The 25923-nt window shown below is 41.8% G+C and overlaps 1 protein-coding gene across 1 annotated transcript in view; it reads right to left on the bottom strand.

Annotated features, from left to right (window-relative positions):
• Positions 1 to 24241, bottom strand: part of LOC311127732 (putative palmitoyltransferase ZDHHC13) — a 39075-nt gene extending 14834 nt beyond the window's left edge. Inside the window, exons 1-2 of the mRNA XM_084159600.1 lie at positions 24147 to 24241; positions 12633 to 12853 (exon numbers count right to left, since the gene is read on the bottom strand). Coding sequence (XP_084015726.1) covers positions 12633 to 12853; positions 24147 to 24170 — 245 coding nt within the window. The 5' untranslated portion in view covers positions 24171 to 24241. The remainder of the gene's footprint in view (positions 1 to 12632; positions 12854 to 24146) is intronic.
• Between the last annotated feature and the right edge of the window lie 1682 nt (positions 24242 to 25923).

Below are 25923 nucleotides of genomic sequence, written 5' to 3'. Positions count from 1 at the left end.
AAGTAACACCCCCCCCCCCCCCCACTGAAAATGAGATTTTTAAAATGTTGTGTGATATATATATATATATATATATATATATACACACACACACACACACACACACACACACACACAGTTGAAGTCGAAAGTTTACATACACCTTAGCCAAATACATTTAAACTCAGTTTTTCACAATTCCTGACATTTAATCCTAGTAAAAATTCCCTGTTTTAGGTCAGTTAGGATCACCACTTTATTTTAAGAATGTGAAATGTCAGAATAATAGTAGAGAATGATTTTATTTCAGCTTTTATTTCTTTCATCACATTCCCAGTGGGTCAGAAGTGTACATACACTCAATTAGTATTTGGTAGCATTGCCTTTAAATGGTTTAACTTGGGTCAAACGTTTCAGGTAGCCTTCCACAAGCTTCCCACAATAAGTTGGGTGAATTTTGGCCCATTCCTCCTGACAGAGCTGGTGTAACTGAGTCAGGTTTGTAGGCCTCCTTGCTCGTACACGTATTTTCAGTTCTGCCCACACATTTTCTATAGGATTGAGGTCAGGGCTTTGTGATGGCCACTCCAATACCTTGACTTTGTTGTCCTTAAGCCATTTTGCCACAACTTTGGAAGTATGCTTGGGGTCATTGTCCATTTGGAAGACCCATTTGCGACCAAGCTTTAACTTCCTGACTGATGTCTTGAGATGTTGCTTCAATATATCCACATAATTTTCCTTCCTCATGATGCCATCTATTTTGTGAAATGCACCAGTCCCTCCTGCAGCAAAGCACCCCCACAGCATGATGCTGCCACCCCCGTGCTTCACGGTTGGGATGGTGTTCTTTGGCTTGCAAGCCACCCCCTTTTTCCTCCAAACATAACGATGGTCATTATGGCCAAACAGTTCTATTTTAGTTTCATCAGACCAGAGGACATTTCTCCAAAAAGTATGATCTTTGTGCAGTTGCAAACCGTAGTCTAGCTTTTTTATGGCGGTTATGGAGCAGTGGCTTCTTCCTTGCTGAGCGGCCTTTCAGGTTATGTCGATATAGGACTAGTTTTACTGTGGATATAGATACTTTTGTACCTGTTTCCTCCAGCATCTTCACAAGGTCCTTTTCTGTTGTTCTGGGATTGATTTGCACTTTTCGCACCAAAGTACGTTCATCTCTAGGAGACAGAACGCGTCTCCTTCCTGAGCGGTATGATGGCTGCGTGGTCCCATGGTGTTTATACCTGCGTATTATTGTTTGTACAGATGAACGTGGTAGTTTGGAAATTGCTCCCAAGGATGAACCAGACTTGTGGAGGTCTACAATGGTTTTTCTGAGGTCTTGGCTGATTTATTTTGATTTTCCCATGATGTCAAGCAAAGAGGCACTGAGTTTGAAGGTAGGCCTTGAAATACATCCACAGGTACACCTCCAATTGACTCAAATGAAGTCAATTAGCCTATCAGAAGCTTCTAAAGCCATGACATCATTTTCTGGAATTTTCCAAGCTGTTTAAAAGGCACAGTCAACTTAGTATATGTAAACTTCTGACCCACTGGAATTGTGATACAGTGAATTATAAGTGAAATAATCTGTCTGTAAACAATTGTTGGAAAAATTACTTGTGTCATTCACAAAGTAGATGTCCTAACCGACTTGCCAAAACTATAGTTTGTTATCAAGAAATTTGTGGAGTGGTTGAAAAACGAGTTTTAATGACTCCAACCTAAGTGTATGTAAACTTCCGACTTCAACTGTATAAACTCAGCAAAAAAAGAAACGTCCCTTTTTCAGGAACCTGTCTTTCAAAGATAGTTTGTAAAAATCTAAATAACTTCACAGATCTTCCCATGCTTGTTCAATGAACCATAAACAATTAATGAAGATGCACCTGTGGAACGGTCGTTAAGACACTAACAGCTTACAGACGGTAGGCAATTAAGGTCACAGTTATGAAAACTTTGGACACTAAAGAGGCCTTTCTACTGACTCTGAAAAACACCAAAAGAAAGATGCCCAGGGTCCCTGCTCATCTGCGTGAATGTGCCTTAGGCATGCTGCAAGGAGGCATGAGGACTGCAGATGTGGCCAGGGCAATAAATTGCAATGTCCGTACTGTGAGACGCCTAAGACAGTGCTACAGGGAGACAGGACGGACAGCTGATCGTCCTCGCAGTGGCAGACCACGTAACAACACCTGCACAGGATCGGTTCATCCGAACATCACACCTGCGGGACAGGATGGCAACAACAACTGCCTGAGTTACACCAGGAACGCACAATCCCTCCATCAGTGCTCAGACTGTCCGCAATAGGCTGAGAGAGGCTGGACTGAGGGCTTGTAGGCCTGCAACAGATATCACCGGCAACAACGTCGCCTATGGGCACAAACCCACCGTCGCTGGACCAGACAGGACTGGCAAAAAGTGCTCTTCACTGACGAGTCGCGGTTTTGTCCCCATGTGGGGAATCATAAGTGGCTTATTTCAGCATGTTTCATGTTATTGATACCATGTCTTGTTTTGAGGTTTTTTGACTGAGCGAGAACATAGCGAGAGGGGAGGCCCACACAAGACAAACATGGCATATTCCTCTCAAGTCAGAGGAAGTAGTCCTTGCTAAACATTACCTCTGAAAAAAAGAAAGGATGCCACTTCTGACATGTCATGTGTGTATAAATTGTTAGACCCTGATATGTTCCCATCACTGAAGGCAATCATACAGGCTGCGCTGACCATCCCAGTTAGCAGCTGTGAGAGATCTTTCAGTACATTAAGATGTCTACATACCTGGCTTAGGAGCCCAATGACCCAAAATAGAATGCATCATGACAAATGAGAAAGATACACATACTAACACACTTGGGAAAGAGTGACCTACAGTTTAATTTAGTTTAATTTCTAATCTTTATGGATGGACAAACATCCTAGTACTGTGTAATATAACTCGCAAACATTGTGAATATTTATTTGGAGAAAGGATTGTATGCTGGTATGTACGTGTGTGTAACATTGTGAAGTGTTGTTACTACAGGGGTGTTGGAGGGGGTGTATTTGTTTTTGTGTAATTAATTAGGTAGAAATATTGTCCTGCTGCTAACTGACCTTGGAATCTGTGATTTATTACCATAAATATTATTAAATCATGTTTTAAGCGTGTTTGGTGCCTGCGTTAGTTATAATACACCACTCTACAGTTATAATACAAGCCTACTGCTAATGTGAGTTTATGCAGTTCCAACATAATCCAAAAGGATGGGAGCCTAAAATCCCAATCCTGCTTTATTGCACGTAACTAGAACATTTTTTCTTGCAAAACATTAGTGGTTTAGGCTGCCACCATTTGGATTATTTTGGAACGGCACAGTGCGCGCAGCATGACTAGCTCACATTAGTTAGCAGTAATGTGACCAACATCAACATAAGGCTTTTTTTTATTGTCAATCAAATATTGGACATGGTTTATGAAAACATTGCAACAAAATTACAAATACTTTTCCCAACAATTTTTCTTCATGGAAAATTACGATATAGTTATGCACTTGTAATTTGTACTTGCTAATAGATTTTTTAAAAATAAATACTGACACCATATTCCATGGGTTTACTGACCACAATCCATTGCATTAATATTAAGAAGTGTTCATTATTTGGTGTCAGGAGAGCACAGCACATGGAAGAAAGCAGTGAGATATGCAACATAGCGTTATGTTTCTGCAAAATGTTCACTGCTAGCGTGCTGGGCGCTTCATTTCGGTTGTGCAGGGATGAAATCTCTCCCCCTCCATTCCAGGTGACTACCTCATGAAGCTGGTTGAGAGAATGCCAAGAGTGTGCAAAGCTGTCATCAAGGCAAAGGGTGGCTACTTTGAATAATCTAAAATATATTTTAAATGTTTAACACTTTTTTGGTTACTACATGATTCAATTTTGATGTCTAAACTATTATTCTACAATGTAGAAAATAGTACAAATAAAGAAAAACCCTTGAATGAGTAGGTGTGTCCAAACTTTTGACTGGTACTGTATATTCTTTTAGCTAGCTAGCAAGCAAGCAAACTAGTGTTGTAAGTTTGTCTCACATGTCGAATATGAAGCAGTGTTGATAAAATGACAGTTCGCAACCACAGGAGTTTGACACGTGACTAGTTTGCATTGAATTGTGGGTCATATCAACCCCGCAAGTGATCAAATAAAATGTTATTGGTCACCTACACATATTTGATCAATGTTGTTCACTCGCTCCCTCAAGCTAAATTGAGGGCCGAGGGGGCAACGTTTGTAAATTGGACCGTCACTTATGCTGGCAATCAAACTGCATCCGGTTTCGACTGGGATTCCCCAGAGGGAAAGTGGCTAGTGCGAGGGCTGAGGGGGGTAATGAAGGCAGAGGGGGTAAAAAGAGCGCGATTGGACCGCAGCCTGGGTAGCCAGGCAAGGTGATAAGCACAGTTGTTCGCGAACTGCAGTCCCGCAAATGATTCGTTCTCGAGTTAGAGTTTGTTGAGCAGAGGCTGTGCATGTTTTGGTTCCACAAAGCTGTGTCCATCATGACATTCAATAATCAATTAATTGCAGTCATTCTTGCACCATGTGATCATGGACCATCTTCCTCAGTGAATTTCATAAAAATAAAAATAGTGAAACATTAAAAATAAGGTTATCATTTTTAGATGAAACTATACTAAATATTTTCACTTCACCAAATAATTAATTAAAACACTATTTTGCAATGAAGGTCTACAATAGCCTCAACAGCACTCTGTAGGGAAATACCATGGGGAGAGAGCAATCTATATTTTGTTGTATTTTTCTTTTCACTTTCACTTAGCTAGCGAATGCAGCTAGCTAGTTTAGCCTAATCAAACAAAGAGGGATGCTATGTTAGCTAGCTGGCAATGGCTATCCAACACTGCAACTATTCCAAGTCAAGGTAAGCAGCTTTTGGTTTTATTAAAATGTATTGCCACCGGGCCCGCCGGTGTAACTGCTAAACTGCTTGCTGACTGTACACTACTGTAGTGCATGATTGCAGCGGGTTTACTAACGCGTTAGTTCTAGTAGCTATGTTGATTATGACGTAAGCTAATATGGTGACAACGATGTAGGCTGTATGTAGCAGTTAGTGGTTATGATAAAGGTTTGGCTTGAAAAGGTTTATTCGCCTGGTCACAGACAGCTGAAAGGGAAAAGGTGAGAGGAGGAGAGCGCGTAGACGCGAGAAGGAATTACACAACGATCAAAGGGATCATGCTGTTTGTATGTGGTTGCTAGTAAAGTGAACTGTGTTTTCGTGTGACCAGGGGTGTATTCATTCTGGCGATTTTGTAGAATTTTTTTTCTTAAACGGAAGCAAACAGAACAAAAATGGGAATAAACATACCTGAATTTGTCCAATAGAAACTCGTTTGCAACTGTTGGACTAATGATTACACTCTAGATCAGCTAGATGCAGCCTTGAGTGTGCAAGGCGGTATTGAATGTGTCAATGTCTGTCACCTTGATTACTCAAATCTTTCTCTACCTGTGCACCTACGTTGTAAACGTTCATTCATAGGCTAGGTTGTAGCAACCTCATGATGGACATAGGGAAAATTTTAGTATCATGTAGTAACCTAAACTTATTGACGTTACATTGAGCTGGGTGAATGAAATATGAACGACAGTCATCCAATATGCTGTAATAGAAATAAGGCCACTGACCGCTACTTGATTAGAGACCACCTGTGGTAAATTCAATTGATTGGACATGATTTGGAAAGGCATACACTGGTCTATAGAAGGTCCCACAGTTGACAGTGCACGTCAGAGCAAAAACCAAGCCATGAGGTCAAAGGAATTGTCTGTAGAGCTCCGAGACAGGATTGTGTCGGGGCATAGATCTGGGGAAGGGTACCAAAACATTTCTGCAGCATTGAAGGTCCCCAAGAACACAGTGGCCTCCATCATTCTTAAATGGAAGAAGTTTGGAACCACTAAGAGACTCTTCCTAGAGCTGGATGCCCGGCCAAAACTGAGCAATCAGGGGAGAAGGGCCTTGGTCAGGGAGGTGACCAAGAACCCGATGGTCACTCTGACAGAACTCTAGAGTTCCTCTGTAGAGATGGGAGAACCTTCCAGAAGGACAACCATCTCTGCAGCACTCCACCAAATCAGGCCTTGATGGTAGGGGCCAGACGGAAGCCACTCCTCAGTAAAAAGGCACATGACAGCCTGCTTGGAGTTTGCCAAAAGGCACATAAAGGTCTCAGACCATGAGAAACAAGATTCTCTGGTCTGATGAAACCAAGATTGAACTCTTTGGCCGGAATGCCAAACATCACATATGGAGGAAACCTGTCACCATCCCTACAGTGAAGTTTGGTGGTGGCAGCATCATGCTGTGGGGATGTTTTTCAGTGGCAGGGACTGGGAGACTAGTCAGGATCGAGGGAAAGATGACAGAGAGATTCTTGATGAAAACCTGCTCCAGAGCACTCAGGACCTCAGACTGGGGCGAAGGTTCACCTTCCAACAGGACAACGAACCTAAGCACACAGCCAAGACAACGCAGGAGTGGCTTCGGGACAAGTCTCTGAATGTCCTTGAGACAATTTGCACATTCGGATCGAAATTACTATTAATATATATCATCACCTCTTTTGAATTTCATATATATATATATATATATATATATATATATATATATATATATATATATATATGTATATATATATATATATATATATATATATATAAGTATATTACCCCCCCCCCCCCATTCCTTTTTCCACGCAACGTCATCATCTCGAATTGTTGAATGAGTTTCCTGTATACAATAGATATTATATTCCTTCTCTTTGAGCCATGTAAATATTGTTCTTCTTTTGTTATTATCAGCTAAGCCATTACAATTATAACTGGCTATACTTATTTCACCATACACCATAATGAGATACAAGTTTCAAGTCTATTCATCATTATATATGTTTGTAAATTTACCAATAAAAAAAAATGCTGCTGAGTAACCCTTCAATTGTTCTCCACTAATTCCCCCGCTAAAGCCCCTCCCCATCCCAAGTTGAGCCGTCATCCCAGTGATCGGCATCCCACCCACGTCCCTCCAGATCCCTAAGGCCCCGAGAGGCCAGGACCCATCCATCGAAAACAGCACACAGTGCTGTTTAAAAAAATAATGCATATCCTATTTTCCATCATTATCAATTAATATGCGTAATAATGTTGGCAGTTCATGCGTAGGATTTTAACATATAACCCGGATTGCCATTGTATTACATTTAATTAATTGACAAGCAATTATTATCCTAGCAAATAATTACTGTGGTCCATCCCATGGCACGGACCATGGCGATACGTTGGCACGAGGATTGTTAGAACATGTCAAATATTAGTCAATTATTGCATTCTATCAATGCTGGCTTTTGCGCGCTGAGACATGAAACAGATAGTGCCTTCAGAAAGTATTCATACCCCTTGACTTAGTCCACATTTTGTTGTGTTACAGCCTGAATTCAAAATTGACTAAAAGTAAAAAAAATTCTCACCCATCTACACACAATACCCATAATGACAAAGTGAAAACATGTGTTTAGAAATATTAGCACATTTATTGAAAATGAAATACAGAAATCTCATTTTACATAAGTATTCACACCTGAGTCAATAGTTTATAGAAACACCGTTGGCAGCGATTACAGATGTGAGTCTTTTTAGGTAAGTCTCTAAGAGCTTTCCACACCTGGATTGTGCAACATTTGCTCATTCTTTTCAAAATTCTTCAAGCTCTGTCAAATTGGTTGTTGGTAATTGCTAGACAACCATTTTTCAGGTCTTTCCATAGATTTACAAGTGGATTTAAGTCAAAACTGTAACTCGGCCACTCCAGTGTATATTTGGCCTTGTGTTTTAGGTTATTGTCCAGCTGAAAGGTGAATTCATCTCCCAGTGTCTGGTGGAAAGCAGAACGAACCAGGTTTTCCTCTTGGATTTTGCCTGTGCTTAGCTCCATACCGTTTCCTTTTCATCCTGAAAAACTCCCCAGTACTTAACTATTACAAGCATACCCATAACATGATGCAGCCACCACTACGCTTGAAAATATGGAGAGCGGTACTCAGTAATGTGTTATTGGATTTGCCCCAAACATAACACTTTGTATTTTTGCAGTATTACTTTAGTTCCTTATTGCAAACATGATGCAAGTTTTGGAATATTTGTATTCTGTACAGGCTTCCTTCTTTTCACTCTGTTATTTAGGTTAGTATTGTGGAATAACTAGAATGTTGATCCATCCTCAGTTCTCCTATCACAGCCATTAAACTCCGTTACTGTTTTAAAGTCACCATTGGCCTCATGGTGAAATCCCAGAGCGGTTTCCTTCCACTCCGGCAACTGAGTTTGGAAGAACACCTGTATCTTTGTAGTGACTGGGTGTATTGATACACCATCCAAAGTGTAATTAATAACATCACCATGCTCAAAGGGATATTCAATGTCTGCTTTTTATTTTATTTTTACCCATCTACCAATTGATGCCCTTCTTTAAGAGGCATTGGAAAACCTCCCTGCTCTTTGTGGTTGGATCGGTGTTTGAAATCCACTGCTCGACTGAGGGACCTTACAGATAATTGTATGTGTGGGGTACAGAGATGAGGTAGTCATTCAAAAATAATGTTAAACCCTTTTATTGCACACAGAGTGAGCTCATGCAACGTATTATGTGACTTATGAGTCCTGTTCAATGACTACAGCTCAGCTTTCAACACCATAGTGCCCTCAAAGCTCATCACTAAGCCAAGGACCCTGGAACAAAACGCCTCCCTCTGCAACTGGATCCTGGACTTCCTGACGGGCCGCCCACAGATGGTAAGGGTAGGCAACAACACATTTGCCACACTGATCCTTAACACGGGGGCTCCTCAGGGGTGCGTGCTTAGTCCCCTCCTGTACTCCCTGTTCACCAACGACTGCGTGGCCAAGCACGGCGCCAACACCATCATTAAGTTTGCCGACGACACAACAGTGGTAGGCCTGATCACCGACAACGATGAGACAGCCTATAGGGAGGTGGTCAGAGACCTGGCAGTTTGGCGCCAGGTCAACAACCTCTCCCTCAACGTGATCAAGACAAAGGAGATGATCGTGGACTACAGGAAAAGGAGGGCCGAGCACGCCCCCATTCACATCGAAGGGGCTGTAGTGGAACAGGTTGAGAGCTTCAAGTTCCTTGGTGTCCACATCACTAACAAACTATCATGGTCCAAACACACCAAGACAGTCGTGAAGAGGGCACGACAACACCTTTTCCCCCTCAGGAGACTGAAAAGATTTGGCATGGGTCCTCAGATCCTCAAAATGTTCTACAGCTGCACCATCGAGATGATCCTGACCGGTTGCATCACCGCCTGGTATGGCAACTGCTCGGCATCCGACCGTAAGGTGCTTCAGAGGGTAGTGCGTACGGCCCAGTACATCACTGGGGCCAAGCTTCCTGCCATCCAGGACCTTTATACCAGGCGGTGTCAGAGGAAGGCCCTAGAAATGGTTAAAGACTCCAGCCACCCTAGACATAGACTGTTCGCTCTGCTACCGCACGGCAAGCAGTACCGGAGCGCCAAGTCTAGGTCCAAAAAGCTCCTTAACAGCTTCTACCCCCAAGCCATAAGACTGCTGAACAGTTAATCAAATGGCTACCCGGACTACTCATTGACCCCCCCCCCACCCCCGTTTTTTTAAAACGCTGCTTCTACTCGCTGTTTATTATCTATGCATAGTCACTTTATCCCCTACCTACATGTACATATTACCTCGACTAACCTGTACCCCTGCACATTGACTCAGCACCGGTACCCCCTGTATATAGGCTCATAATTGCGTAACTTTTTTTTTTTTTTATTCAGTTTCTTTAGTAAATATTTTCTTAACTCTTTTTTTTTTTTTACAACTGCATTGTTGGTTAACCTGTTGTATTCGGCGCATGTGACAAATAACATTTGATTTGATTTGTTAAGCACATTTCTACTCCTGCGCTTATTTAGGCTTGCCATAAAAGGGGTTGAATCCTTATTGAAGACATTTCAGCTTTTCATGTTTCATTCATTTGTAAAACATTCTGTAAACATAATTACACATTGACATTATGGGGTATTTTGTGTAGGCCAGTGACAAAAAATCTCAATGTAATACATTTTAGATTCAGGCTGTAACCCAACAAAATTTGGAAAAGGTCAAGGGGTATGAATACTTTCTGAAGGCACTGTAGATGGGAGGGCATACAGGCTGTCGCCAATTTATTAACGCGTAATTTGCCTAAATGAGTAATGGAAACACTTCAACCACTACATTTTTATTCTACACTGTAGGTTTTTGCAAAATAGTGTTTTTTTAGGTGTGAAGTCATTGCGGTCAACTGTTTTAATCAAAACAAGATAGTTAAATGGAAATGCACCCTAGCAGGAAATTCTCTCATCTACTTTCTATGCGAACTTTCTAATTTCGACAAAAAAAATGACCACTGCACAAGTTAATGGAAACCACTAGTGATTGAAATGACACCCACCCTGTATTCAAGAGCATGTTGTGTTTCAACAGATGGCGGGCACAACACACAAACCTCAGATGATGTAAAGTAGGGTCTAAGCTACAACATGTTTACGCATTTTTGATAATTGATCTTAAAAAAGGTAAATAAATGCAATAATTGCTATAAAAATTTAAAAAACATTAATTTATTATAAAATAATGCCAACCCTGTTTGTAAGCTTTTAAATTATATCAAACAATCTTTTCCAGTGATGAAGACATGGATTTCTCATGGTATGATGGAGTATGCAAAATGGGTCAACTTTGAGCACCTTTATCTCCTGAATGTTTAGGCATTCAGGTCCAAAAAGTCACTTTCTGAAAACTTCTTCCATGGGCAAACATGTATGGAAAGTTTTGTTTAAATAAAAAAAAAGTTATGCTGTCAAAAAGTGATAGAATTAAAAATGAATTTACCCTAAAGTTAATCCCGCGCTTCCTCCAACGCATAGAAGTATTCTGTGGGTTATTACCCACAGGCGCGAAGTAAGCTAAGGCAAGCGGGTGGTTATGTTAGTTTGCCAACTTAAATGATAACGTAGTTAGCTTGCTCAAGTCCGCTAGATAGCTAATATCAGCTAGCTAACGTTAATTTCCGCTATTGAAACATACAGTGGCTTGCGAAAGTATTCATCCCCCCCCCCTCAACCACCCCCCCCCCACCAGTTTCCCAGTCCCTGCCGATGAAAAACAGGGATGGTGTTCTCAGGGTGATGAGAGGTGTTGGGTTTGCGCCAGACATTTTCCTTGATGGCCAAAAAGCTCAATTTTAGTCTCATCTGACCAGAGTACCTTCTTCCATATGCCTTTTGGCGAACACCAAACGTGTTTGCTTATTTTTTTCTTTAAGCAATGGCTTTTTTCTGGCCACTCTTCTGTAAAGCCCAGCTCTGTGGAGTGTACGGCTTAAAGTGGTCCTATGGACAGATACTCCAATCTCCGCTGTGGAGCTTTGCAACTCCTTCAGGGTTATTTTTGGTCTCTTTGTTGCCTCTCTGATGAATACCCTCCTTGCCTGGTCCGTGAGTTTGGTGGGCCGGCCCTCTCTTGGCAGGTTTGTTGCGGTGCCATATTCTTTCCATTTTTTAATAATGGATTTAAAAATGGTGCTCTGTGGGATGTTCAAAGTTTCAGATATTTATTTATAACCCAACCCTGATCTGTACTTCCCCATAACTTTGTCCCTGACCTGTTTGGAGAGCTCCTTGGTCTTCATGGTGCTGCTTGCTTGGTGGTGCCCCTTCCTTAGTGGTGCCCATTGCTTAGTGGTGTTGCAGACTCCAGAACAGAACAGGTGTATATATACTGAGATCATGTGACAGATCATGTGACACTTAGATTGCACACAGGTGGACTTTATTTAACTAATTATGTGACTTCTGAAGGTAATTGGTTGCACCAGATCTTATTTAGGGGCTTCATAGGGGGCTTCAAAGGGGGTGAATACATATGCACGCACCACTTTTCCAGTATGTATTTTTTAGAATTTTTTTAAACAAGTGATTTTTTTCATTTCACTTCACCAATTTGGACTATTTTGTGTATGTCCATTACATGAAATCCAAATAAAAATCAATTTAAATTACAGGTTGTAATGCAACAAAATAGGACTCAACTCTAAATCACACCATCATTTCGAATACAGGTTACTTATCTCGAGTTGCATTCCAAATTTCCCAGTCAGGAAACAAGTTTGTTGCGTGGAGTGCGTGATGACACAGCCGCCAGAGAAGGTAGTAATCACACAGGAAGAAGAACTGTTCGCACACACCACACCACCCCACTCCCCAGTTTTACGGCTCTACATGATTCACGTGGATGAAGAGTGACGTGTTTGCATCCCTGAAAGCTATTCAGTCCTCAGAATTGCCATTTAGCCTGAATGCAAAGTAGTGAAGCATAACAATCTGATCCCTACTGCTTAATGGATCTTCAGGGGTGATTTCAAATGAAATTCTATTACCCATATAGTGCACTACTTTTGACCTGAGCTATGGGGCTGGGAGCAGAACAATTGCACCGTGTGGGCATTAATAGGGTTTCATATGAGACACAACAGTGGTGAATCTTACTGTGTTGCCTTTACAATGTCCCAGCTGCTGCTGTCATCCATATGTGACCGTTTCTTGGGCTGCTGAGTGGGGTCTATCATCTGGTCAGCTCTTGGGCCAAACTGGCCATGGAAAGCAGGCATGAACCCGTGCGCCATCCCACTGCCGTGACCACCGAATCCATGCACCGCAGACCCATGCGAGTGACCCCCGTGTCCATGGCAACTGTCATGGTCGTGACCCTGTAAAATAAAAAAAAGACAGAATGGGCACATTATCAACTATGGATGGGAATTCAGAATTCTGGTGAGTTTGCCTGACTTGCAAATAGATGGTATGCAGTGATTGACATTAAGGGTTGGCCTACTGCCTGGGACAATTGAACTGAGCAGTCACGCAAGTTGAGCCTGCTCTGAGGTTGACCCATTGGGCAGGTGATTTTAAAAAATACAAAATCGTGAAAACAACCTAACTGCAAAGAATTCCAGTAGCCTGATCTTTCTGGTTCCTCCCCAGTGTTTAAGTAAAAGACAGACAATTTATGGCATTTAGGCAATTCCATGGTAACAGAATTGCGGTGAGACTCAGATAAAATGTATGCCAAACAAAAAACATTGATTTCAAAGTTTAACAAACCATACAAGCTCTATGCACAAGGACTACTTATAACAATTTACACCGAAAATTTTACTAAAACCCATTTACTGTATGAACTCTGCAGATGCAAGGTTTGCTAACAGAATTTCGGTAAAATCTCCCTCCATTTTTTTATGTGTCCACGTTTTCCAAAAACTCAGAATATGCTCCGAATTGAGATTCAACAATGTTTGCAGAATGAAATGGGGTGTCAGCTATGACGTAGAGAGATCTGGGGAAGGGTACAAAAACATTTCTGCAGCATTGAAGGTCCCCAAGAACACAGTGGCCTCCATAATTCTTAAATGGAAGAAGTTTGGAACCACCAAGACTCTTCCTTGAGCTGGCCGCCCAGCCAAACTGAGCAATCGGGGGAGAAGGGCCTTGGTCAGGGAGGTGACCAAGAACCCGATGGTCACTGACAGAGCTCCAGAGTTCCTCTGTGGAGATGGGAGAACCTTCCAGAAGGACAACCATCTCTGCAGCACTCCACCAATCAGGCCTTTATGGTAGAGTGGCCAGACAGAAGCCACTCCTCAGTAAAAAAGAACATGACAGCCCGCTTGGAGTTTGGCAAAAGGCACCTAAAGCACTCTCAGACCATGAGAAACAAGATTCTCTGGTCTGATGAAACCAAGATTGAACTATTTGGCCTGAATGCCAAGCGTCACGTCTGGTGGAAACCTGGCACCATCCCTATGGTGAAGCATGGTTGTGGCAGCATCATGCTGTGGGGATGTTATTCTGCGGCAGGGACTGGGAGACTAGTCAGCATCGAGGCAAAGATGAACGGAGCAAAGTACAGAGAGATCCTTGATGAAAACCTGCTCCAGAGCGCTCAGGACCTCAGACTGGGGGCGAAGGTTCACCTTCCAACAGCACAACGACCCTAAGCACACAGCCAAGACAAAGCAGGAGTGGCTTCGGGACAAGTCTCTGAATGTCCTTGAGTGGCCCAGCCAGAGCCCGGACTTGAACCCGATCTAACATCTCTGGAGAGACCTGAAAATAGCTGTGCAGCAACGCTCCCCATCCAACCTGACAGAGCTTGAGAGGATCTGTAGAGAGGAATGGGAGAAACTCCCCAAATACAGGTGTTCCAAGCTTGTAGCGTCATACCCAAGAAGACTCAAGGCTGTAATCGCTGCCAAAGGTGCTTCAACAAAGTACTGAGAAAAGGGTCTGAATACTTCCCATGTTGGTACTTATCGGTCCTTTTACTTGGAAATGACCATTTATGGCAATCGGGCAAGTTGAGCTTGCTCTGAATTTGTATATTCCTTTTTTACTGAGAACCAAAATACAAATAATTCCATTAGTGATCTTTCTGATTCCTCCTGTGTGTGTGTGTGTGTTGGTGAAAGGCATGCATTCTTGCACTTCTGAGTGTAGATTGTCGGGCAAGTGATAATCTTCGGGCAACCAAAAGAAAACACTCCTGACATGGCCGGTGGTAAGTGCCTTTCAGACTTTAATGTCAATCCCTGGTATGCACAATGTACCATCCTCCAAGTCACCAAACCAAGGGTTACTGATCTCAGTGTATTCGCTTGGTATTGTAGCTACTGACATAGGTTCAAAGCCAGTTTGGTTTATAACCCAACATCACTGATTAATTGGTCATCATCTGAGACATGTTTCTAACTGGACCTCTTGGCAAAATGGAATACTGTACAGACTACCCCAAAATTTGCTGCAATATCCATAAAACAAAGCACAAAGGCAAACAAATATCCTAAGTTACTGTACGGCGTTGGACCACAAACAGCAGCGGTGTGGACTCGAGTCGCATGACTTGGTCTCAAGTCACATATGAGATGACTTGAGACTTGACTTGAACTTGGAGCGTCAAGACTCAACTTTGACTTGAGACTTGAAATTAGCTGGCCAGGTTTTGTAACATTTTGTGGCAGTCTCTCCATGGATTACTCTCCACGCAAACAGAGACATTAGCCGCAGCATGCACTTGAAAAAGAACGTGCAACATATTGGCTAGTGAAACTCACACTCAGCTCTCTGGTCGAGTGAGCTAGCGCAGGGGTTCTCAAATTGGGGAGGTTTTGGGGAGTCGCGAGTGTAAAACTGAGTAGAGTGTATATATATATATATATATATATATATATATATATATATATATATATATATATATATATATATATACATATATATATACATATACACACACACACACACAGTGGGGAAAAAAAGTATTTAGTCAGCCACCAATTGAGCAAGTTCTCCCACTTAAAAAGATGAGAGAGGCCTGTAATTTTCATCATAGGTACACGTCAACTATGACAGACAAATTGAGAATTCTTTTTCCAGAAAATCACATTGTAGTATTTTTAATGAATTTATTTGCAAATTATGGTGGAAAATAAGTATTTGGTCACTAACAAAAGTTTCTCAATACTTTGTTATATACCCTTTGTTGGCAATGACACAGGTCAAACGTTTTCTGTAAGTCTTCACAAGGTTTTCACACACTGTTGCTGGTATTTTTGGCCCATTCCTCCATGCAGATCTCCTCTAGAGCAGTGATGTTTTGGGGCTGTCACTGGGCAACACGGACTTTCAACTCCCTCCAAAGACTTTCTATGGGGTTGAGATCTGGAGACTGGCTAGGCCACTCCAGGACCTTGAAATGCTTCTTACGAAGCCACTCCTTCGTTGCCCGGGCGGTGTGTTTGGGATCATTGTCATGCTGAAAGACCCAGCCACGTTTCATCTTCAATGCCCTTGCTGATGGAAGGAGGTTTTCACTCAAAATCTCACGATACATGGCCCCATTCATTCTTTCCTTTACACGGATCAGTCGTCCTGGTCCCTTTGCAGAAAAACAGCCCCAAAGCATGATGTTTCCACCCCCATGCTTCACAGTAGGTATGGTGTTCTTTGGATGCAACTCAGCATTCTTTGTCCTCCAAACACGACGAGTTGAGTTTTTACCAAAAAGTTCTATTTTGGTTTCATCTGACCATATGACATTCTCCCAATCCTCTTCTGGATCATCCACATGCACTCTAGCAAACTTCAGACGGGCCTGGACATGTACTGGCTTAAGCAGGGGGACACGTCTGACACTGCAGGATTTGAGTTCCTGGCGGCGTAGTTTGTTACTGATGGTAGGCTTTGTTACTTTGGTCCCAGCTCTCTGCAGGTCATTCACTAGGTCCCCCTGTGTGGTTCTGGGATTTTTGCTCACCGTTCTTGTGATCATTTTGACCCCACGGGGTGAGATCTTGCGTGGAGCCCCAGATCGAGGGAGATTGTCAGTGGTCTTGTATGTCTTCCATTTCCTAATAATTGCTCCCACAGTTGATTTCTTCAAACCAAGCTGCTTACCTATTGCAGATTCAGTCTTCCCAGCCTGGTGCAGGTCTACAATTTTGTTTCTGGTGTCCTTTGACAGCTCTTTGGTCTTGGCCATAGTGGAGTTTGGAGTGTGACTGTTTCAAATCAAATCAAATTTTATTGGTCACATGCGCCGAATACAACAGGTGCAGACATTACAGTGAAATGCTTACTTACAGCCCTTAACCAACAGTGCATTTATTTTAAACAAAAAAAGTAAGAATAAAACAACAACAAAAAAAGTGTTGAGAAAAAAAGAGCAGAAGTAAAATAAAGTGACAGTAGGGAGGCTATATATACAGGGGGGTACCGTTGCAGAGTCAATGTGCGGGGGCACCGGCTAGTTGAGGTAGTTGAGGTAATATGTACATGTGGGTAGAGTTAAAGTGACTATGCATAAATACTTAACAGAGTAGCAGCAGCGTAAAAAGGATGGGGTGGGGGGGCAGTGCAAATAGTCCGGGTAGCCATGATTAGCTGTTCAGGAGTCTTAGCAGTTGCCATACCAGGCGGTGATGCAACCAGTCAGGATGCTCTCGATGGTGCAGCTGTAGAATTTTTTGAGGATCTGAGGACCCATGCCAAATCTTTTTAGTCTCCTGAGGGGGAATAGGCTTTGTCGTGCCCTCTTCACGACTGTCTTGGTGTGTTTGGACCATGATAGTTCGTTGGTGATGTGGACACCAAGGAACTTGAAGCTCTCAACCTGTTCCACTACAGCCCCGTCGATGAGAATGGGGGCGTGCTCAGTCCTCTTTGAGGTTGTGGACAGGTGTCTTTTATACTGATAACAAGTTCAAACAGGTGCCATTAATACAGGTAACGAGTGGAGGACAGAGGAGCCTCTTAAAGAAGAAGTTACAGGTCTGTGAGAGCCAGAAATCTTGCTTGTTTGTAAGTGACCAAATACTTATTTTCCACCATAATTTGCAAATAAATTCATAAAAAAATCCTACAATGTGATTTTCTGTAGAAAAAAAATCTCAATTTGTCTGTCATAGTTGACGTGTATGTATGATGAAAAAAACAGGCCTCTCTCATCTTTTTAAGTGGGAGAACTTGCACAATTGGTGGCTGACTAAATACTTTTTTCCCCCCACTGTGTGTGTGTGTATATATATATATATATATATATATATATATATATATATTAGTACCAGTCAAAAGTTTGGACACACCTACTCATTCAAGGGTTTTTCTTTATTTTTACTATTTTCTACATTGTAGAATAATAGTGAAGACATCAAAACTATGAAATAACACATTTGGAATCATGTAGTAACCAAAAAAAGTGTTAAACAAATCAAAATATATTTTATATTTGAGATTCTTCAAAGTATCCTCCCTTTGCCTTGATGACAGCTTTGCACACTCTTGGCATTATCTCAACCAGCTTCATGAGGTAGTCACCTGGAATGCATTTCAATAAACAGGTGTGCCTTCTTAAATGTTAATTTGTGGAATTCATTTCCTTCTTAATAAGTTTGAACCAATCAGTTGTGTTGTGACAAGGTAGAGGGGGTATACCGAAGATAGCCCTATTTGGTAAAAGACCAAGTCCATATTATGGCAAGAACAGCTCAAATAAGCAAAGAGAAACAACAGTCCATCATTACTTTAAGACATGAAGGTCAGTCAATCCTCAATTTCAAGAACTTTGAAAGTTTCTTCAAGTGCAGTCGCAAAAACCATCAAGCGCTATGATGAAACAGGCTCTCATGAGGACCGCCACAGGAATGGGAGACCCAGAGTTACCTTTGCTGCAGAGGATACGTTCATTAGAGTTACCAGCCTCAGAAATCGGTAATTAACTGCACCTCAGATTGCACCTCAGAGTTAAAGAAACAGACACATCTCAACATCAACTGTTCAGAGGAGACTGCGTGAATCAGGCCTTCATGGTCGAATTGCTGCAAAGAAACCACGACTAAAGGACACCAATAATAAGAAGAGACTTGCTTGGGCCAAGAAACACAAGCAATGGACATTAGACCGGTGGAAATCTGTCCTTTGGTCTGATGTGTCCAAATTTGAGATTTTTGGTTCCAACCGCCGTGTCTTTGTGACTCGCAGAGTAGGTGAACGTATGATCTCAGCATTTGTGGTTCCCACCGTGAAGCATGGAGGAGGAGGAGATTCTTTGAAGAATCTCAAATATATATTTTCTATATTTGTTTAACACTTTTTTGGTTACTACATGATTCCATATGTGCTATTTAATAGTTTTGATGTCTTCACTATTATTCTACAATGTAGAAAAGAGTAAAAGATAAAAGAAAAACCCTGGAATGAGCAGGTGTGTCCAAACTTTTGACTGGTACTGTATACATACACTGACAAAAATTGTCAAAGATTTTGAGTTACAGTTCATATGAGGAAATCAGTCAATTTAAATAAATAAATTAGGCCCTAATCTATGGATTTCATATGACTGGGAATTCAGTCTGTTGGTCAGATACACTATACAGTGCCTTGCAAAAGTATTCATCCCCCTTGGCGTTTTTCCTATTTTGTTGCATTACAACCTGTAATTTAAATGGATTTTTATTTGGATTTCATGTAATGGACATACACAAAATAGTCCAAATTGGTGAAGTGAAAAAAAATCACTTGTTTCAAATCATTCTAAAAAATAAATAACGGAAAAGTGGTGCGTGCATTTGTATTCACCCCCTTTGCTATGAAGCCCCTAAATAAGAGCTGGTGCAACCAATTACCTTCAGAAGTCACATAATTAGTTAAATAAAGTCCACCTGTGTGCAATCTAAGTGTCACATGATCTGTCACATGATCTCAATATTATACACCTGTTCTGAAAGGCCCCAGAGTCTGCAACACCACTAAGCAAGGGGCACCACCAATCAAGCGGCACAATGAAGACCAAGGAGCTCTCCAAACAGGTCAGGGACAAGGTTGTGGAGAAGTACAGATCAGGGTTGGGTTATAAAAAAAATATCAGAAACGTTGAACTTCCCACGGAGCACCATTAAATCCATTATTAAAAAATCGAAAGAATATGGCACCACAACAAACCTGTCAAGAGAGGGCCGCTCACCAAAACTCACAGACCAGGCAAGGAGGGCATTAATCAGAGAGGCAACAAAGAGACCAAAGATAACCCTGAAGGAGCTGCAAAGCTCCACAGCGGAGATTGGAGTATCTGTCCATAGGATCACTTTAAGCCATACACTCCACAGAGCTGGGCTTTACGGAAGAGTGGCCAGAAAAAAGCCATTGCATAAAGAAAAGAAAAAAAGCAACCACGTTTGGTGTTTGCCAAAAGGCATGTGAGAGACTCCCCAAACATATGGAAGAAGGTACTCTAGTCAGATGAGACTAAAATTGAGCTTGGAATGGCCTAGTCAAAGCTCAGACCTCAATCCAATTGAGAATCTGTGGTATGACTTAAAGATTGCTGTACACCAGCAGAACCCATCCAACTTGTTGGAGTTGGAGCAGTTTTGCCTTGAAAAATGGGCTAAAATCCCAGTGGCTAGATGTGCCAAGCTTATAGAGACATACCCCAAGAGACTTGCAGCTGTAATTGCTGCAAAAGGTGGCTCTAGAAAGTATTGACTTGCTCAAGTTCTGTTTGTCTTATTTCTTGTTTGTTTCACAAAACAAAATATTTTGCATCTTCAAAGTGGTAGGCATGTTGTGTAAATCAAATGATACAATCCCCCCAAAAATCCATTTTAATTCCAGGTTGTAAGGCAACAAAATAGGAAAAATGCCAAGGGGGGGTGAATATTTTCGCAAGCCACTGTATATACAAAAGTATGTGGACACCCCTACAAATTAGTGGATTCTGCTTTTTCAGCCACACCTGTTTCTGAAAGGTGTATAAAATTGAGCACACAGCCATGCAATCTCCATAAACAAACACTGGCAGTAGAATGGCCTTACTGAAGAGCTCAGTGACATTCAACGTGGCACCGTCATAGGATGCCACCTTTCCAACAAGTCAGTTTGTCAAATTTCTGCCCTGCTAGATCTGTCCCGGTCAACTGTAAGTGCTGTTATTGTGAAGTGGAAATGTCTAGAAGCAACAACGGCTCAGCCACGAAGTGGTAGGCCACACAAGCTCACAGAATGGGACCGCCGAGTGCTGAAACACGTAAAAATCGTCTGTCCTCGATTGCAACACTCACTACCGAGTTCCAAAAACTGCCTCTGGAAGCAACGTCAGCACAAGAGCTGTTCGTCGGGAGCTTCATGAAATGGGTTTTCATGGCCAAGCAGCCGCACACAAGCCTAAGATCACCATGCGCAATACCAAGCGTTGGCTGGAGTGGTGTAAAGCTTGCCGCCATTGGACTCTGGAGTAGTGGAAACGCGTTCTATGAAATGATGAATCACGCTTTGCTTCACAAGCCTTAAAATACATGATCTAAGTGATTGATAGTTGGTATTCACAGTCATAAAAGTATGCCTTATTTACTTTGAAGAACTACTAAAATTGTGATTTTGTCAGACAGCATCTCTATAGAGATGAGATAATGACTTGGAATGAAATAATAAAGTCATCAAATAAAACAAATATTTTATTAAAGTAATGTGAATAAATGATGGTTAATAAGTGATAAGCAGTAATAGGCAGTCACTACCATCATGGGACTTTTATTAAATTGTTTTATTCTGTGTTGTTACCGCATTCAACTCACATAATGCATTTAATGTCCCAAGAAAATAATAGAAACCATGATTATTCTTTAATAATGAACCGATCTCAGAAAGCACTAATACGCAGGTATATGCCGTAGACCCACTTTTTTTGGTAGGCATTGCGTATACTCACTTCTTAATACCCACAATGCATATCAAAGTAGGCTAGTGTAGTGGAAGTATACGCCATATCAATGAATAAGGCTGATGGAACAGATTAGAATATGTAGCTTAAAATGTTGATAAACTATTATTTCTTCACATTTTAAGAGCAGCAATGAGCACACGGTAAGACATGCCTGATAATATGAAGTAAAACATCCAGGTTTCAAACAATGAAGGAACAGGAAAAATATAGCGATGCTATTGATAGGCCTAACGGTCTTCTGGTAGATGGAAAGGCTATCCCAAAACCCTTCAATTAAAATGTTAACTAGCTACAAAGTAGCCCATGCCTACCTGGCAGAATGATATCATGATTATTTGCATCAATCCTGTGGCCATTTGTTTTGCAAACTCCCTCTCTTGTGCGCTACAGAAACATTGTTAACCAAACAGTGCTAGGTGCCTGCACAGTTTAATTAAAAGGGTAACTACACTCAAATACATTTCTTAGGTTTTTTCCAGCCCTCAAAAGTGTCCTCCTGGTGTGGTTTAAGCATTGTTGTGGACTTAGAAAAACAACAATATTGGATGTTGTATTAAAGAAAGTGTGACTGAAAAACAATGGGAAAAATCTTAAACCTGTGAATTTCTGTCTCATTTATCTATTTCAATAATAGGAGACAAATTAGAGTATACCCACTTCTCCAGGCACCACTAAAACACTGGCTGTAACATTGCACTGCCTTCAATATTATGGGATGAAGAAGTAACATTCTGGCAAATTAATTACAGTATTTGTGAGGAAGAAAAGGGCTGCCCAGTTGGCAATGAGCATTCTGCAGGCAGGCAGCCCTCCAAAGTGATAGCGTGTGGTGCAGACAGACCATGTTTTCCTTCCGATCCTGAAATCGTCGCTGCATACAGGTAGATAGACCGTATAATTCTGTTTGATCTGGACGCCAGAAAAGTGACATGATATCCCTACTTGATATTGAACGCTAACAATGACTTGCTGATTTGCTGTACAGTTATTGGATCGGGTGCAGCGATAACGTTTTAATAGTAGGGAGAGGATTGCCATAAATATTCAGCTCCAAAAATTGTTTGGTAATCAAGAATATTAACGGTTTACTTTGCAAGCTCACCAGCAATGGGGCATCAAGCAGAGTATGTGAGTAGAGTTGAGCGGTCTGAAATCCCGCTAAAAACCACTCCTCGCTCCATATCCACTAAAAACTGCCACTCCAAATTCGCTCCCTTCATTAAAATCACAATTTAACCAAAACCCAACCCTATTTTTCTGACTACCTGGACCTACCATTTGGTTTTGAAGTACTGAAACCAAACTATATGATTTCAATCAAAAGTTTTTTTATAAACATGAAAAAGTGACTAAGAAGCACTCATCATTTCAAATAGGCTACATGTCGTATTAAACAGCATATAAACACTAAACAGGTCAGGAGCCAAATAGGTAGCCTAAGAAGGAACAAAGATGAATTATTTAGGCTATATTTTTAGCCTATTTCGATTATTTCAAGGATATATTGCCTACAAATAAATAAATTGTGAACCATTTGCGAGTGATAAACACTAGCCTGGCAGGAACATTAAGCACGCAGCATTTAAACAACATTTTCTTGCATTAAATCATTATAGTCTATAAATTGCGCATTTAGACTGACTTGCTTAGAATTACATAAAAATTAAACGAAAAATTCCTTATTAGTGCCTTTCCTTTTAAGTGCCTTTGAATTCACTTTTAGAAACACTAGTTTGGCCAGAGTCTGTGGATTCAGGCTCATGTTATGGTGCCTGGAGAGCAGGCCAGCAGCAGAGAATACCCTCTCCCTGCTTGCAGACCACTGGGGATGGTGAAGTGAGTGCTACTGGAGCGAGCGAGAAGGCCTACACTCCAGCCTAAGGAAACTCGATCCAGTCAAATTGGACACGCTCCGCTCACATACTCTGGCATCAAACAACAATTACTAGCATAGGCCTACTGGTCTTTTGGTATGTAAAAATAGCTTGAAATCATTTACTTATGAAACTTGCATTTGGAATTTGTTGTAAAAATGAATTCTTCCCTAATCAAAATATATTGTAGATAAAGTAATGAAAAGGGCTGTGTGGTAGCTTCAATAATGACAGATTTGTAGTTTAACAAGTCATTGCATGTCAATATTTTTTTTCTTAATACTTGAGATTAAAAAACTTGACTCGACTCGCTCTCAGAATGAACGATTTTGCCTTGACTCGACCAGTTCTTCCTGGGACTCGACTTGAGACACTGACCTAGTGACTAACAATAGTGACTTGATCCCACCTCTGGGAAACAGCCACCAGTTGTCAGACCTAGCTAAACTAGTTATTGCAGCTTTGTTTGTAAGTTAGCGAGCTACCTAATATAGTTTCCCAGTTCTACGGCACACACATCCAGCTACCTAACCAACCTAGCTAGCTATACTGAATAACGCCAGCTGCATAGACGATGACAGTTGTCTGAAACGTTGTTGGTAATCTGACATTACATACCTACTGTTCAGTGCTAGTTTAGTTATTTTAACGTTATTAGCTAGCTAGCTCGCCTTGACGTGCATGACTGCTGCCTCTTCTCAATGGCATTTCCCCAAACTTGCTGCCAGTTCATGAAGCAGCTAACCTTAGGCTAACTAGCTACCTAGCTAGATATGCTGGCTATTTTAGCATCACTCTAAATAGAAAACAATTACTCCCTTCCTCTTCACTCAAGAATCACTGTAAAGTTAAACTTACGCCATTATCTCCCTTCCAATCCATTGTACAGCCAGAAATGTGAAGAGAGGACAACGAAAACGTTTTATTTTCTCTTCTGTTTCTTCTTCTTCTTCTGTGGGGTTTATCGGCGGTTGGCATCCAACGTTATGGTGCATTACCGCCAACTACTGTACTGGAGTGTATCCCCTTCTCCCTCATACTAGATCTCAGCCTCTCTCTTTCTCTCTGATACTGCCCACACTGTAGCAATACATGCTCCACGGTCTCTGTTGCCTGGCAAAAATCACACTTTCCTGTTGAATGCTTTCCTATCACATTTAAGGTCTTATTCAACTGGCTGTGTCCCACCCTTAATCTTGTAAAAATAGCCTCCTCTCTTCTGTCCCTTCCTGCTGCCCCCCCCCCCGACTTTCCTCTGTTCTTGAAATAAATACCTACCCTTAGTATCTCCATTCCACTAATCCTGCCATCTCTGCACCATCACTGTCCATATCAGGCTTTTTGCCTCTGCCTTGCTCATTGAAACTACATCAACATCCCCACTACTAAGTGTTTGTTTAGCCAGTACATCAACTGCCTCGTTCCCCTCCACCCCCGCATGGGCTGGGACCCAAGTAAATCTTATCTGTCTAATCCTGCCATGGATTTGTAGCACCTCATAAAGCAGGTATTGTCTGCTACGTGAGCTAAAGGACTGGAGACTCATTAACCCTGCACATGAATCAGAGCAAATAACTACTCTGTCTGGCTTGACTTCCTCCACCCACTGCAAGGCCAACAGTATGGCCATCAGCTCCACCGTATATACAGCCAGATGATCTGTAATACGTTTCCTGACTGCCACCCAACATTCCTGCACTACAAATGCTGACCCAGTACGTCCTGTCCTTGGATCTTTTGAACCATCTGTGTAAATGGCAACAAAATCCTGATACACAGTATCCAGACATCTCTTAAACAAATCAGATGGATAAACACCCTCCCTATCTTTCTGTAGTCTCTCCAACACTTCTAGATCAACTACTGGAGGCAGGAGTAGCCATGGTGAATTTACAGGAATAGCTACCGTTGGACTAAACTCCCTTCCATATAGTCCCATCTCCTTCGCCTGGGCATTACCCACCCACCCAAAGCTCATGTTCTGTGTTCGCTCATGTTCCCAGCATGCCTGTAAAATCCCTTTTGCAGGATGAGACACCCCATGTCCCAGTAGGTTGACCCAATAATTCATTGCCAGCTGCTGTCTCCTAATCTGCAATGGCATATCCCCCATCTCCACCAGTAGTGCAGCCACTGGGGACACCCGAAACGCCCCACTACATATTCTGAGTCCTTGCCCCTGTATGACATCTAGCCTTTCCAATGAGGTCCGGGCTGCCGAACCATACGCTGTACTGCCATAGTCTATTACAGATCGGATCAATGCAACATACATGGTCCTCAATGAGGAAAGCCCAGCCCCCCATTCCTTTCCCATCAGACAGCACATCACATTTAGCACCTTCTTAGACTTTCCCACCACTCTCTCAATGTGTTCTGCCCAGGTCAGTCTAGTATCAAAATATACCTCAAGGAACCTGAAGGTCCCCACCCTCTCCAAGTTTGTTTGTTTCACAAGAAAAAAATATTTTGCATCTTCAAAGTGGTAGGCATGTTGTGTAAGTCAAATGATACAAACCCCCCCAAAATCAATTTTAATTCCAGGTTGTAAGGCAACAAAATAGGAAAAATGCCAAGGGGGGTGAATACTTTCGCAAGCCACTGTAGGTGTTCTAAAACTTTTGACCAGTAGTGT

The sequence above is a fragment of the Coregonus lavaretus genome (genome assembly GCF_964263955.1).
Source record: "Coregonus lavaretus genome assembly, chromosome: 4".
NCBI lineage: Eukaryota > Metazoa > Chordata > Actinopteri > Salmoniformes > Salmonidae > Coregonus > Coregonus lavaretus.
The sequence above is the reverse complement of the archived record's forward strand: the minus strand, read 5'-3'. Positions and strand labels throughout refer to the sequence as shown.